At 47.2% G+C, this 16947-nt stretch overlaps 1 protein-coding gene across 1 annotated transcript in view; it reads right to left on the bottom strand.

Annotated features, from left to right (window-relative positions):
* The window catches only part of Myo16 (myosin XVI), a 403324-nt gene that overhangs the window by 195475 nt on the left and 190902 nt on the right, over positions 1 to 16947 (bottom strand). The window contains exon 16 of the mRNA XM_027938777.3: positions 939 to 1050. Coding sequence (XP_027794578.3) covers positions 939 to 1050 — 112 coding nt within the window. The remainder of the gene's footprint in view (positions 1 to 938; positions 1051 to 16947) is intronic.

Raw genomic sequence — 16947 nt, 5'->3', positions numbered from 1 at the left:
CCACACCACCGATCAGCCACACCTGTGGTCAGGGGAAAGACAGGCCCGCATGAGTCCACACACTGGCTTCAGACAGACAGATGGCATTTACGTGGGTGACGGAATCGGGGGACTCCGGGCATACCCCAGCAACCTCACACTCCTCGTTTCTGAGGACTTGGCCAAAGTCCAAAACATAAGGGCATGCAGAAAACACACCCGGGAACCAGAGGTCAGGTCGGGGCCTCTGAGGGTGTCCCCCAAGGCTCAGCTCACGTCACGTCTCTGACTCCCTAGACCAGGGCCGCTCGGTTCAGGGACCACTAACCACATACGGTTCTTTCACTTAAATTAATTAAAAGAAGGAATCACTTAAAGTCCTTTCTTCACCTCCTTGACCTCACTTCAAGCACCCCACAGCCACACAGGCTCCCAGCCACCACACTGTGCCCACCAACCAATGGGGACACCAGCACTGATGTGGGACGCGTGTGTCGCAGCGGCAGGCTGCGGCTTTTCCGTGAAAATGGGCAGCTCTTCGACTTGGTATTTAAGAATAAAGTTTTCTGTTGTCTGAGGAGACATTTATTTTAAAGTGCCCACATTGTTCCTCAGTGATTCTGAGCGGTGGGCAGCTGCTCAATCCACAGTTCTTGGGTAGGTTGGCGGGCAGGGATGCTGGATCTGTTCTGGACATGGACAGGGCTCCTTGGCCACCATCTTGACAGTGTGCCCTCTCTTGTCCCACTCTGTCCACGGTTCCTAGTGCCTGCCACCATCCACGTCTCCTTTGTCTCCTGACCCTCTAGTGAGCGCTGGGGGCAAGAGAATCTGCGCTCTGCTAGGCCACTGGTGTCTACAGCAATATCTGGAACCTAATGGGGTCGAGAAATGCCTCTGAGTGGACGCCTGGGCTGGTGGAGGGAGGTTCACTCCATGAAACACACAGTAGCACTCACCACAGCGCTGAAGCCAACAACATTCAGAGCTTGTTTCAAAACCGCGAACTTCTCCCTGTTCAGAGAGCGCTCTGCTGTGGACACATCTTCCCGTGTGGTGTGGTTCAAGTACCTGTTGGGACAAAGACACGGCATTAGGGCTTGGCCTGGAGTGAAACTCGAGTGGTTGGAAGACACTTCAGCCATATTTGGTCTCCATAATAATGGAAATCGCCTGGACATTGTGTACTGGCGTGTTTACAAAGCTTTCAGTACGTAACAGCACATGCTGTTTCAGGAAAGGAAGAAAGCCGGTTCTGGCTGTACCAGAACATAACTGAACTGCGTGACGTGACTCTCACCTTAGCTGCACCCTGCCTTGTGAAAGGAGAAAGTTCCAAGTACTCAGTGCTCTTCATACAGAATCCAGCAGGCACTATCATATGCATTGTAATTAATATGTGCATTAAAGAGACTTAACTTACTCTCACGTTTCTTCTTGTCGGTACCTTTTAATTATAAGGTATTGATTAATTCATTAATTTATTCCTTTCATTCAACAAACATATATGAATCACCTACCAAATATAGGAAACAGCAGGCAGCTGAGGACTACGTGAAGGTGAAGGAATCCTTCCTGGGACCTCAACTGTGAAACACGACATACCCAGGGGCAGCAAAGATGGCGGTGGGCAGGTGGGGAAAAGGAGGACGGCACAGTGCCTGAGCGTAGGGAGGCAGCAGGACCCAGATGTGGACAATGAGGAAACGCTTGGGAGGGGTGGGCTCCGGTTCCAAAGAGCAGCGCATGAGCAGGACTGGCCAAGCACAGAGGCCGTAAGGCTGACCTGGGATACAACAGTATGAAGACACACAGCGTTGTGGGCGTGGTGCATGGGGAGCACAGAGTCTGCACTTGCACTCTAACGTGTGACGGCCAGGGGCTGCTAGGTTGGAGAAGCGCCAGAGCTGTGTACACCCTGCACAAGAGTCTCAGGCAGGTTCCGGAGGGATGGGAGCTCTGAAGCCTGGGGACAGAAAAGAGGCACACCAGCTTGGAGTGTCAGGAGCGTTCTTGCACACTGGTGGGCGGTCACCTGGAAAGAGATGAGACAGCTAAGGGTAGCAGGTGATCCAGGCGTGACCGACCCTGGTGAGCAGAGAGCAGGGAGCCAGGCAGGAACAGTCAGGAGGAGCCGTGGTCTGCGGACAGGGCCGCAGAACAGGAACAAATGGTGCATTCATACACACACTCCCATTCAAATTATCACACACAAATACACTCATGCACATACCCCAGTGCATGCACATATTCATTCACAAATACTGATTCCTACTCACATGCTCAAACACATTCCTATACGCTCATATACTATCACACATACAGACATGTGCACACTCACAAAACCCACAAACACACTAACACACTCATAGTCATGCACACAAAGTCACACATTCTAATACACTCACACATACTCACATACTCTGACACACTCATGGATACAAAACACAAACATTTTCACACATGCATACACATACACACATACTCACACACACATATTTGCATTTACATGCACATTGATGTGTAAGCACATGCTTACACCCAAACTCACTCTCAAACACTGATGCACACATACTCATGTACACACTAACACACAAACACATTCAATTCACACTCATATACTCTCAGACACTGACACAAACATGCACTCACAGGCACACTCACACTTATGTACCTATGCACACTTATACATTTATCCACTAACACTCATGTACACACACAATCATGCACACACCAAACACTCTCTCTCATACACATTCACTCACACACATTCACCCTAACATGCTCTCCTGTTGCTCAAACACTAAAACACACTTGTGCACATATCACACTTTCACTCATACTCCTACTTGCACTCGCACACACACATCCATGCATACTCATACTCACACACACACACACACACACACACACACACACAATGGTGATACCTCTGATGGGGATAAAGCACTCCATCTGCTCCCTACAGCTACCCACATTCAGCTCTGGCAGTTTCTGAGCCAAACACCATGTTTCCATAATGCCACCTCAGACACAACGCGCGTCAAAGGGAGGCTTCTTCCATGCCTCTGTCGGATGCCACCCTTGATCACTGTGAGGTTAACATCATATTGGGGGTGATCACAGAGCAACTGGCTCCTCTAACTGTGGAGTTAAAAGTTCAACGGCCACCGTTTCTCTGAAATTCCCTAAGAAATAACCCAGTATGCTCCTCCTGGGCTCCCTGCAGTGTGGTACAGGAGGAGCAGCGGCTGTGCCCTGTCCCATGTGGGGCGCGAGTACCGCAGCAGACGTGTTCCTGGTTCTGGGAGAAGCAGCCACGCGAAGTCCATGCTGCAGTTACAGGCAGGCTCTAGGCATGAAGTGGACCAGAAGGAGAACAGGCAAAGAGGGTTTGCCTCATGGAAGGAAGGATGTTTTCATATGGGGTGAAGCACCTTCCTCTGCAGGAGGAAAACTGGTTGGCATAATGATGATAAAAAGAAAAAGAAAAAAAGTCTTTTTAGGCAACATGTTGCACACCTAAAGTCCCAGTGGCTCAGGAGGCTGAGGCAGGAAGATCACAAGTTCAAAGCCAGCGTCAGCAACTTAGCAAGGCCTTAAACACCTTAGAGAGACCCTGTCTCAAAATTAAAAAAAATAAATAAAAAATAAAAAGGGCTAGGGATGTGGCTCAGTGGTGAAGTGCCCCTGGATTTAGTTCCTGGTACAAAAGAAAAAAATATTAAAAAATGAAATTTTTTTCTGCTGCTCATAGCATTTGAGACGATTTCAACTGAAATACATGTCTTAATTATCAGCATCAAATTATATTTTAAAATGTGAATGTCATGAAAAAAATTATACACTTATATTTTGGAGATTAAAGGCACTATTGTCCCCCTTTACAATTATTCACCATGAAACTTTGCATAAGGGCAAAAACATTGGGAAAATATTCATGGAAAAATAATGAAACTGAGAATCAAAAGAGTTGATTCTTTCTAGAAACATTTAAACCTTTATTTTAATATCTGAAAGATGAAGTAAACATGGATTAAAAGAAATAGAGTAATAACACTCTTCACTTGGTGCGTCATGATGATTCTGTGGGTACCTTGTTAAGAGGCCGACACGCTCTGCATTCAGAATTCCAAACACACACGGCACAGGACTGCTCCCTGGACAGACTACTGTCCACAACAGGGACTTTTAGTCCACGTGCCCGGACGTCAATGAAGCTCTTTGTCGAATAACCAAGCCAAGTGAAATGAAGGAGCATTCTGAGAAACAAATGCTACCAGCAATGGAGAACATCTTATTCCAAAGAACTCACTTTTAGCTTATTCTCAGATAAAACTAATAAATAGATAGAAGACCGTAGCTCTCACTTGACGGCTTTGCCCCAGGAAGCGCCTGAAAGCTGATTCACGTGTGCAGTGTTAGAGTGGCCTCTGCAGATGTCTGTCACTCCAGATAGGCAGGATGGTGTGGACTACGGCCAGAGGCTTCCGGATTCCAGCTGTGACTATGCCAACTTCATGCCGCACAGCATCGTAGCACAGTGGTATCAAGTCACCCTTCATCATCTGACCAGGGTTTTCTGTTTTGCTGACCTGTGGTCTCAAGATGTATCCAAACCCTAAGACTCAACGCTCCATGTCTTCTTTGTTATTTGAGAATCAAAGTCTCACACCTGCAGCATAAACCATCTGCATTTTAATCATCTCCTTTTAATTCACAGTGACAAGAAACACTACTATTTGGCAACAGAAGTATCTCAGTGTCCAGAGTCAGAAATACCAGAACGGGTCACCTTAAGGGCATCTGTTGCTTTCTTTTGATAACATTGGCTAGCTGGGGGGAGGCTCTAGGTGTTTCTGCCAAGGGGTGAAGGATTAGCACAGGGCGTATATGGAGAAAAACTGAGGCTCGGTTCACTCAGCTTGACTAATTATACTCTGAGAGAACCGCGGCAGGAACTAATATCCCTTGAAGTTCCAAGTCCTCCTCTGCGAGACTGTGGCACTTTCCCAGGCATCACAGTGACTTGCAAAACAGTGATCATTTCACCATGTGACCTGCCAGGGAAGGGGAGCTCCTCAAGGTCGCACAGCTCATGATCAACCAGCACAGGGCCTTCCTGACCCTAGAACCCCGAGGCTCAGTCACAAGGTTCCTGTGGGGACAGGGCTGGGGAGGGGGATGTGGCAAGAGCCTGTGGCTGCTCCCCGCCGAGGGTCAGCACCAGTCGCAGAAAGAGCATGGAAAGTACTGGGGAGGGGGGGTGTCCGGAGGGCAATTCTATACACATTCAGAGTCACTGCTACGAAGCACACAGCCATTTCTTTTAATAAGTGAAAAGAAGTTCCTGACCTTAAATGTCCAGTTCATTTGGTGACTGAAAGGAGACTTCTGAGGCCATCTCAGCAAAAACCTGCCCACCCAACTGTGATCCCCTACTCATTTATTTATTTTTGTTCATTCTTTCTCTCCAGACATCAATTAACTATTTAGGGACAGTCATTAATTCTTGAGGCATATTCTAGAGGAAAAAAAAAATGTCTGTGTTCTTAAAGCCATAGATGACAGGAAATTCCTAATTGATATAAAAAGTATCACCTGACAATGTGTGTATTCAGCAGGTGTTTAATACGTAGGGAGCAGTGGGAAAACAAAAGAGGAAGGAAAGGAAGGAAGGAGAGGGAGAGAGGAAGGGAGGAAGCTGGCCCCGTGGAGGGAGCTCATCCAACCCCGTTGGCTTTCCCTCATGGTGACGGTCACACAGGCCTCAGCACCACCCAGGTCTCTGCTACCTCTGTGACTGTGCACAGTTGTACTGTCCCTGAGTCCACCCTACATCATGGAGCTCTGGTGTTTGTGTCTCTCCATGAACTAGTAAATGAGTCCCAAGAAAACCAACAAAGTGCACATGAGCCTTTTAAAAAATTTTTGGTCTTATCCACATTAATAAATTCTTCTAAAAACCAATGGATATCACATAGAAAAAGAAATAAAAAGACTTATAAAAGTATGAATTTCACAAAAATGGGAACACAGTCCCTTGGAGACTTGCCCAGGCGGTTGTGTGAACCAAGTGCTTCCCTGGGCAGCCTGCTGCAGACTGGACGTTTTAGGGTAACTATTTGGCATCTGGGGACATCAAGCTTCTCTCTAGTTTGAGACTGTTATAAATAAAGCCACAATGGACATGCATGCACAGGTGTTTGTGCAAACACAACGTTATTTCTCTGGGACAAATGCTGGGGGGGGGGGGCGGGGCGGGGTGAGAGCTGGCTCATGTGGTAGCTGCACAGTTTTATGAGGAATCCAAACTCCTGTCCAGCGTGGCTGCGCTCCCCTGCGTCCACCAGCAATGCAGAGGGCTGCAATCTCCCCACAGTCTCGCCAGGAACCGCGGCTGTACCAGTCACATCAGCCATGTCACTGGCTTAGCATGTCCTTCTCTTATGTGCGTGAGGCCTCTGAGTCCCCTCTCCTGTGAGTGTGTGGCCTCTGCATCCCCTCTTTTGTGAAATACCTCTTCTTGTCTTCAGGTCATTTGCTCATGGTTTTAAAATGAAGTTTTTCCTGCTGTTGATTTTGGAGACTTCTTTTTCCATCTTAAACCTCTGTCCTTTGTTAAATATGTGGTTTGCAATATTTTCTCCCAGGATACAGCTTGCCTTTTAATCCTCTTAATGGAGTTTTCTGAAGAATAAAAGCTTTATATTATGTAATACAATGTATCCATTTTTTTTCTGGTAGGGTTCTTGTGTTTGGTGTCAACTTCTTGCCTTGTCCTAGATCCCAAAGATTCCCTTCTTCCCATTTGTAAATTTTGTAGAGCATTATGTTTTACCTGTAAGTCCATGATATATTCCAATTTTTTATATAAGGTGTGAGGTTTTTTTTGCTTTGCTTTTGTTATTTCTGTCCTGTTTCTATTTTGGCCATGGATGTGCAACTGAGCCAGCACCTTCTGCCAAAGGCTCTCTTTCCTCACGTGGATTGCTCTGCACTTGTCAAAAATCAAGTGGGCAATATTTGTGTGAATCCATTCCTGTAGTCTCTGTCCAGCTCTCCTTATGCGTGTGTCTGTCTGCTGACCAATACCATGCGATCAGGATCACTGTAGCCACATGATACGTCTTAACCTGGGTAGACTGATTCCTCTGATTTATTCTTCTTTCAAGATTATTTTAGCTATTCCAGGCCTGTGTCTTTACACATAAATTTTAGAAGATATTATTTATGTGTCTTAACGTTGTGAAGATTTCAATAGGAAATTGACTTTATAAATTATCTCGGGGATACAGATATTGTTGCTATATTGAGTTTTCCAATCCATGAACATGGTATGTCTCTTTGATTTCGCTCATCAGTTTTTTGTAATTTGTAGCATACAAATTCTGTAAATATGTTGCTAAGTGTACATCTGAACAGTTCACTTTCTTGGAGGATCTGGGAAGGGTATAATGTTTTTAAGTTTGATTTCCACATGTTTGATGTTAATTCATAGTAGTTAATATTTGCAATTGATTCTGTGCACTAAGCTTGTCTCCTTAGACCTGATGAACTCACTCATTAGTTTAATGTGATTTTATATAGTTTTCTCAGTTCTCATCCCCTTTTCTCATCATGAAATCTGATGGTGCTTTCTTTCAGCTAAGTTTACAAATGTAATTTTTATAGATTAATATTAAAAATATGCACACCTTTACCCAACATTTCTTCTTGCTATCTCTTACAGGAAAATAAAAATATATATATATAGATGAATACATGTTAAAATTGTGAGAAATTCTACTTAGGCATCTAATAAGAAAATGTTTTCATTACAAATTAAATTTGCTTAAAGTTGGCCAGCAACTACAATTGTTGACCATGCACTATTTATAATCAGCTATTCCATTATTCCAGTTAACTCACTGTCCTAACAACAAAGGGCATGCTGATGATATCCTAAGCAGGTCAGTTATATCGCCAAAATAATTCCCATGTGCATGTGGGCTGTGAGTGTGTGTGTGTGTGTGTGTGTGTGTGTGTGCACGTGTGCACGTGCTTTGCTTGTGGTAAGGTAAACAGGTTCTGGAATAAATTTCTTACGCTGTCTAAGAACATATGGGTAGAGTTGATAAATCACAGTAAGTCCCTCAGTAAATCACAGGAGAGCTTCCCCTTGTTAGCTGAAGAGTCCACGCTGGGACTCTTCTATACACGGTGCAGAAGAGCAAATTAAAATGCTGCTGCACGGCCTGTGGCACCCTCTGAGGACTTGGAATTCAGGATAGCGGTGATCTGATGTGAATACCAAGCACAAACAATGATGGTTTGCAGAAAACACTGTCATCAAATCTCAAGGCCTGTGTCCTCTCTCTGCCCACACCATCTCAGGGTGGTACCGGGCACATTAAAACAGCAGCAGCTGTCTGTGGACTCAGTGTTGTTCAGCCTGCATGTATACCTACGGTCCACAGAGATTGGAGGCTCAAACAGAAATAAATGATCATATTATTCCCTCAAAAACAAACCTGCACAGGCCTGTGCACAGACTCTAAATACTATCTTTTGCTCTGTTTTTACCTGCCCTGTGAATACAACAGCACAACGTCTTCTCCACTGTGGCAAAGCTGCCTTTTACTTGATGTTTCACATGTAAGCAAAAAAAAAAAAAAAAAAAAAAAAACAGGTCAGGCCAACCAGGAGGCCAGCACGCAGGAGGCCAGCACAGAGTGCCAAGCCCACGGCAGGGCAAGCCCTTGCCCCTGCACCCCACCCTGCTCCTCAAAAGAAAATTCTTTTCTTTATTGTTATTGAACAACCTGGAACATATTAGCTGATTTTGAATCCCTCCCAGTGGAAGGTCAATACGACTTTTTATTAATCACAGGTTTAGATACATAAATCTCCACCAATGAAAATATTGGTCTATTAGCCATGTGCCATTTTGTTTGGAAAGAGAAAGCCCTGCCAATGGTCCCCAGGAAAAGAACAGGATTCACATTCCGACTTAGGGGCTTGTGACATTCCCAGAAGAATTTATCTGCATTTTTCCCATCAGACAGAACATTTCTCCAAAACATCTGGTGAAGCTGGTCCTCAACTCTCCATCCTGCAAACAGTGACCTTGTTATGGTCAATTATGTGTCCCTTGAAAGTGAGTGACTGGGTGACCTCTGGTGGACAGGAGGTATGGCTGTGCTCTCTGGCCCTGGACAAGGTTGGGGGCTGAAGCCAGGTGTACACCCACCTGGACTTATGTCCAGTCGTGGTTCCTTCTGCCAGAGGAAGGGCCCTGCTTCCTCCTCATGGAGTCTCTCATGAAGAGCTGTGCATACTTAGAGGAGTGGTCAGTGAAAAGGAGAAAGAGCAGGCTGTGCTCAGGATCTGTGGAACTGGCCTGGCTTTGATGATGGTGGGGTCCCTTTAACAAGGCCTGGGGAGGGCTGAGTTTTCTCCCTTCACACCAGGCCACCTCCCACGCTCTGCATGTACCAGCAGGCTGTGGCCGGCAGGGGGTGCTCCAGGTGCTGAGCCCCTCCTCAGAGGCCATAGCTGTCCGGGTGTTGTCAGAAGTGTCCAAGACACTGAGGAAGGACGGGCCCCCACACCTTACATCCTACACATGGGCTGAGGTTCCATCTATGCCAGGACTTCTGCAGCATGTAGAAATCATAGGGTACTGGATTCAGAGTCGTCACCATTTCCGGATAGACACCCATCAGGGCTGCGCTGCTGAACGGTTTCACCTGGGACACACCCTGGACCTTGCAGCAAGTGTTCAAGGAGTGGGCGCTGTGTGAAAAGTACCTGGCTGTTGGTATATGAAGTTACTTCTTATTTTTTTTTTTGGTAATGGGGATTTGGGGATTGAACCCAGGGGTGCTTTACCACTGAGCTACATCCCAATCCTTTATTAGTTTTTCTTTCTTTCTTTTTTTTTTTTTGAGACAGTTTCTCCCTAAGTTGCTGAGATTGGCCTCTAAATTATAACCCTACTGCCTCAGCCTCCCAAGTCACTGTGATCACAGGTGTGCTCCACTGTACCTGGCTCAAACAACCTGTTTCATCAGGTAGGTCCAAAAAATTTTTTATTTTCCTTTCAAAACATTCTATCATCTACCCTATTTCTCTCTCTTTTCTTCCAATTTCATCGACTCAAATACCCACAATCAATGGGCAAACATCTTTCTTCTGCTGCACTTCATGGAAATTACCTGAGGGGGCAGGTCTTCATTCTCCGTGACCTGGGGGCCGCCTCCCTCCATGATCCCCAGCAGCAGGCCTGGCTTCCTGACCTCACTGCAGCACCCGAAGGCTTCTGATCTTCTCACCTCCATCCACCCACACCCACCCACACACTCCAGGAGCCTCAGCCCTGGCCCTGTATTGTGCCTTTAGATCAAAACCACTTCTACATTAGAAAAATACCAGCATACCACCAAAATGTCACTGTACGTTTACAATGAAAAATTATCTGAAAGTCACAAATTCTGAAAACTTAATATCAGGAAATGTCAGAATGATGTGCCTCAGGTTAGGATGAGATATTCTAATTTAGAGATGCTAAGATGTGAAATCCATACAAGTTGAACATGAATGTGCTGAAGCTGCCAGTCACTCAAAAAGGCTCTGGATTACAGCAAGATATTTAAGACTGTTTCACAAAAGATGGATTTGGACTCCTCCAGACCAGTAGGATGGAACATGTATGTCAACTCAGAAGAACAAATTAACATTGCTTAAAATTGTTCCTCATATACCCTGGAAACTGATATTCTGAAATACCTAGAAAATAAAATAATTTTCTGGCCAGAGACTGAGTTACCCAATGACTATTTCTACTACTACTACTACTACTCAATATGACTCTTATTTAGGGAAAAACTGTAGTTGTCTAAACCAATTCCAATTATTAAAGATTTCAATAACATAAAATTGTAAAGAAAGTTATTCTTATGCTCAGATGTACCTTCAATGTCAAGTTTATTTTCAATTTTCAAATGTGTAAGACAACATTTATGTCCTTGGAAATACATGTGAATGGATCCACCGTCTTGTGGACTCTTTAGACATTACAACAACCCCCCGATGGCATCTTTTACTCTAATCTTCTGCTTCTGGTAATTTCAATATTTATAGTTAAGACATCAAACACTTCAGAGTTAGCAATGAACCTCAGCTGTTATGAAAACAGCAGCTTGTAAAATCACCAAGTTTTAAATTAGTAGCTCTTTATTTTGGATGTGTTAGGGAATCCAAAACTTAAAGGAGGAGTTAAGTGACACAAAGGAAGGCAAAGGCTGAGGGCCACCGTCTTCTGTGTCAAGTACCATTGCGTGGGCGCATTTCACCTGCCTCCCTCAGACACATGAGCGGGGGATGTCCGCTGTTTAGGAATAAGGGTCCCCTCGTCACCCATGCAAGGCCCCTATCCCATGCACTGCTTGGAGCAGGAGTCTGGATGCAGTGATTGGGAGAGAGGAGCCAGGAGGAGACGAGTCAGACGGACAGAGTGCAGTGGACCCCACATGGGGTGCGTGCTGATTGCTCTGACTCAGAACTGGGTCAGCTGATTGACTAATGGCAAACAGCCTCAACATCCACCTCACTCCCCACATCCCCAACTTCAGATGGGAAACCTCTGTCTGCTGGAATTGAAATCAGCACTCCCTGGAATCAAGCATACATTTCACACAAAGAGGACTCCAGATCTACCCCAGAAGGTCAGGTACCGTGGACGTTCACAATATCGATGATGTTACTCATACACACCTGCACTGCACCGGTGACGCCCAGGCCAGGACAGCGGAAGCACTTAACATGGTGGCATTCCCCAGCATTCTGCTTGCAGCAGGCCTGCCGGCAGGACGCAGCCCAACTCACAAGCTGTGGTTCAGGCAGCAAGGGAGGGAAAGCGTTTTCTCAGCCATCCATTCGTTTCCTCCCCACCCTGCACTGCTTCTGTTTGAACCACGGGGATCCGTGGAAATGGTCTCCTTTCACACCCTTGCGCTGTGAGGACAGCATATTTCTTTCTTTCACTGGCTGGACATACTTAACATAGGAGACAGGTCATCTCACCTTTTCCTTAATTTACTAACTCTGCTTTGAAATATTTAATTTAATCCTAATCACACTTTCCCAGTTCCCACCTCCTGCTGCTCACTACTAGGGAGGCTTCAAAAAAAAATCTGGATGATGGGAATTGCTAGAACAGAGGTAAGCAGTCTATGCTGCTTGTATGAATTAGAGATTTACTAAAATAAGCTTGAGCAAAGGTACGCTTGTGAGCAACACGGCTTCGAGCTTTTGTTGGTATTCACTGTTCAGTTTTAAGAAGGACAGCTTCAGTCAAGAGAGGAAGACTGCTGAGTTTCTGTATCTGCCAAGAATTGTGCTTAGTGGGATTCAAAGATGGAGGAGGCAGAGGACCTGTCCAGAGAGCGAGATCAAACAAACCAGCCAGAAAGACAGAGTGAGGCACAAAGACAAAATCTATTGTGTATGATAGATGTTCAGAATGCATAATACTAATACTGCATTGAACAGTAGTATACAGAATAACAATGATCATTCAATTAAGTCCAAGAAGGCAAATCAAGATTTAAAATGCGTTTTGGTTGATTTAAATTCTGAAATGCCGGAGTGTGTTCGATAGTGATCATCTGAAATAGAACGCCACGTTCAGGGGCAGGGCGATGAAACGCTAAGGTTCTGCAGTGCGCTTACTTTCATCAGCACTTTTCTTAGGGTTTTTATAATCCTGGGGATTCTTCACACATTAAAAACAACTCCTTGTCTAGGGAAGGTGAACTTAGAAGTCATGCAGACGCTGAAGAGTAAAGGTGCTTGTAATAATCATTACATTATGTAAGGCAGAGAATAAATAGCCAAATAATAAAATTACTACTTGAAACAATGAAGGAGGAATCATAAAACAAATCCAAGTCCCAGAAGAGTGGAGGGCACTCTCCCCCCTGACTACCTGATGTTCACTGGGAGTGGAACTGGACACACCGCAAGCCCAGGGCATGGTCTGTCATGTGACTTCAGGCCAGCTGTCCCTAGGTCCTACCTCCTGCCATTGGCTGTGACCGTTCCTGCTGGGCTCCTTTTCACTGAGGCAGATTTGCTCTCCTCAGGGCCCACCCAGACTTGAGGAAGCAGGTGCACCCTGCCAGAGCCCCGCCCTGGAGCTGTGCACCCTGAGATCCTGCAGCCTGAGGGACACCCTGGGCACCAGCCAAGCTTCCTGGCCCACAGCAAGACAGGGAGGGGCCCAAGCTGAGCAGAACATACTAAAACAACCCTTCCTAGGTCGTGGGTGAAAACATCCAAATTCTAGGCTGCCCAGTGGGATTCCCAGCAGAACTACCCGCAATACCGCCATCCTGCCACCTCACCTCCTCTATCACTTACAAGCCTTCTCTGCTGTTCGTAGTATTTTGGGCTTCTTTTTCTCTTTAATGCACTTTTCTGCATTATCAGGAGGCAGGAATTTTGTGGTGAGGGCTTACAGGTTCAACTCATGGATCATTTTACTGAGCAGATGCATTTGATGGAAGAGACAATAAAAAGAAATGATCCATCATCACCGTGTGCTGGTCTGTGTACCATGAATCATTTAAACTGGCCAGACGCTGCATCACGCGCAGGACAAGCTGTTCCATGCTGCTCTGCTGCTCTTCTCTGCCTCTGGATGCCACACAGGTATGATGCAGACCTGGGCACGTGGTGGGTCACTGGCAATGGCAGAACAACGCCCGGGCAAGGCCACCCGGTGTCTCCTATTGATGCTGACGCCACGGGTGCTTTATTCCAGATGAAAGTGTCAGCTTAGTCTACCTAAAGCCTAATGCTCTGGATTAGCCATTTCTAGTAATATTCCCCAAGTAAGCAGAGAAGTGTTTAGTGCTTAAATTTGTCAAAATATGGAGCTGTAGTGAGGTCCATGATCCATTTCCTGAGCAGATTGAAGGATACTTGTTTGCCATGTTTTACTGCTTTAGTTATTACTGATCTCCGTCTGTCAGTCACACACACACACACACACACACACACACACACACACGTGATCCATCTACATTTACAGATAGCTCAGATATCTTCATACAACCTAAGACCACTCTTAATTCTGGATTTATACTGAGGAGAAATAATCTCTTCATTTCTTAAGAGGAAATACACTGACTTCTGCTTTCAGATCAACTGAAAACCAGCCTCTCTCTCCTCAGTGTTCCTGCGCACACATGTCCTGGGCACCTGCAACCTGACCCTCAGAGCTTACGAGGCCTTCAGCCTACTCACTGGGCAAGAGTCTATGTTTTAAGGGTGACATGGGGAAAGAGAGGACATTGCTGGCCCTAGAAACCATTGAGCTGGACAGCTAAAGGGTTCTCTCCTCCATGGGAGGGTATTCCACAGGACACCTGCCCCCAGGTCCCGGTATTCTTTAGTCTCCAGAGACAGAGTCCAGAGAGATGCCACAGGACACGCGGCCATGTACAGGCTGATTTGAGTTAACAAGGAGTTAGACCAGAGACTTCAGGGTGCCACCGACTGGCTCATGCCCTGGGGGGCAACAGAGCAGCCCCGTGGTCTCCGCCAATCGAGTCTGCTCTCCTCTTTGAGCAACACGGAGGTGCTCATCTGGAAACACCGAGACCGAACAACAGAACACACAGCACCTGCAAATCAGCAAGCGGGTCGCTCCGACTCCCTGCCAGTGGGGCCATGCTCCCGACTTTCCGCACTTGCTGATCAGGGCTGATGGGTGCTTGGCGGAACCACCCTCCTCACCCTGCGGGCTGCAGGATCCTGTCGCCTGACCTTCACAGAGGTTCTCCTAAGTCTCCTCAGATCCTGCAGCCCACGGGGTGAGGGCAACTCTACCAAGCACCCATCAGTAAGTTTTATTCGCAGAGAGGAAGCTGTTCTGTGGCGTAGGGAGGCAGGAAGCACCACTGACTTCCCCTGACTCAGGAAGCACAGCGCTGCTGAGGTGTTTCTGGAGTCCCGATGAGATGGTACCCTGGAAGGAGCCACGCAGGGAGGAGCTGCACTCCGTCATCCCACAGCCTCTCAGCCTCCATCCCATGGTGCGTCTTCTCAGGATGCTCTGCACACCTAGTGTGGAGCGCTCGGCTGGGCAGACTGACAAGGCCACATCCCATCTGTGTGAACTTCTTGTGGGTGCAAACATATGTTACTCCTGACTCTGCCCTAACCTGATGGGGGAGGACCTCGAAGCCCTTTGCTGTATCAAAGATTCTCTGGGGCCTCTTCCTGTGGCCAAAGCAGCTTGATAGTAAGAGACACCAGCATCGGAGCAACAACAAAAATAGTCTAGCAAATGAAATGGTAGCCCCTGTGTGGTGGTGCCAGACTTAGGTCCCTGAATCAAGTACACAAATGCTGGCTGGGGAAGATCTGGAACAGGAATGATTCATGTCAAATACAAAAGGCACGTCTGCTCAGCGATGAGAAGGTCACTGTGGGGTCACTACGTGGCTGAATCCCACCACAAGCCAAAGATGGAGAAGCCCAAGGGGCTTGGCCTAAATTCTGGGATGCAAGGGAGAGAAGGGAATTAGGAAGGTAGAATACAGAGAGAATACGTGGCAGTGGAGAGCTTTCGACAAGAAGCATGGCGTCCCTGGGGAAGCGAGGGCAGAAGGTCCAATGGAGGGGCTGGCTACGAGCCGGACTCTGGAGTGTGGGGTCAAGCTCCCCCCGCCTCCTCCACCCTCTGTGTCTGCAATGCCGCACAGAGAGGACCCCGTGCCCTTAGCTATCTGCCTGGTCCAGGGCCCCCACTGCCCTGCGCGAGCCTTCTCCAGGCCTCCTTCCCAAAACGCCTGTCCTGGAGGCGGAGACAGCTAACAACAGGGATGGCTCAGCCTACTGGCTCTCAGGGTCACATGCCCTGTGATCCCCATTCCTCCCAGATCCCCCTCCCCCACACGGAGGCAGCCAAGTGTAATCAGGGCCTTTAGGGGTCACAGGCCTCCTGTGGCTTCCTTCACCCAGTCCAGTGTGTGAAAGGCAGAAAAGTGGTGTTTAGAGAGACCCAGACAAACCCTGGCTCTTGTGCCCCAGCACGTGACTTGGTAACCAGAGGTGAGCAGGAGGCTGTTGGGCATCTGCAGCACGAAGAGGCACCTGGTCCTGGACTGGCCGTGGACACAGTGTGACGATGCGTCCAGCCCCTTCGTAAACTCAGGGCCAACGGACGAGGGTGTCAGGGTTCCCCCATGCTTCCCACACGATCTCAGAGACAGCCATGGACTGCCCAGAAAACACAGCATCAGCTTCCGAGTCCGAATTCCCATGGGGCCAGATGTGACTTTAGCTTCCTGTGCACACATGTAAACCCCAAGCGTCATCACAGGATCTCAGGTAGGCACGAGTTCTCCAGTTTCAACCCCCATCCCCATGAACACATGCCCACCTCGCTGAACTGGACAGCACTCTTGGAGAGACAGGGACTGGTACCCACTCATGCAGTTTGAATGTTACTGACGCCATCATCACCACTTGGGATTAGATAAGGGCAAGTTTTCACACCCTAGGAGAATTCCATTTTTTTTTCTGCTCAGAGGGTATAGAAAGACAAAGCATTTCAAACTGAGAGAGAGAAAGTCTTTTGCCCCAGGGGATGTTGAGGGCCACAGCCGAGTCTGAGTCGGGATGACGCATGGCATTTTTGCCAGAAGTAGTGGTTGAGAGGTGACGCCAGCGAGCCATTAAGGTGATGACTTTTGAGTTCTTGCGGAGTTCCCATTGAGTTCTGGTTGAGCTCTCCCAGGGATTCCTGAAGAGTTTGCCTTGGTTGGGGAAGTGCCGGAGGAGGGATTTCCGGTTGGTGGTTCCTGGAGGAGCCGCGTGGCGTTCGGGAGAGTTCCCGGGGAGCGTGTGTGGAGTGTGCTGGTGGAGTTCAGAAATAAAGTTTGTTCCTGCTTAAGTGGCTCGTGATTTGTGCCC

This window comes from Marmota flaviventris, chromosome 4, assembly GCF_047511675.1.
Source record: "Marmota flaviventris isolate mMarFla1 chromosome 4, mMarFla1.hap1, whole genome shotgun sequence".
Classification (NCBI taxonomy): domain Eukaryota; kingdom Metazoa; phylum Chordata; class Mammalia; order Rodentia; family Sciuridae; genus Marmota; species Marmota flaviventris.
The sequence above is the reverse complement of the archived record's forward strand: the minus strand, read 5'-3'. Positions and strand labels throughout refer to the sequence as shown.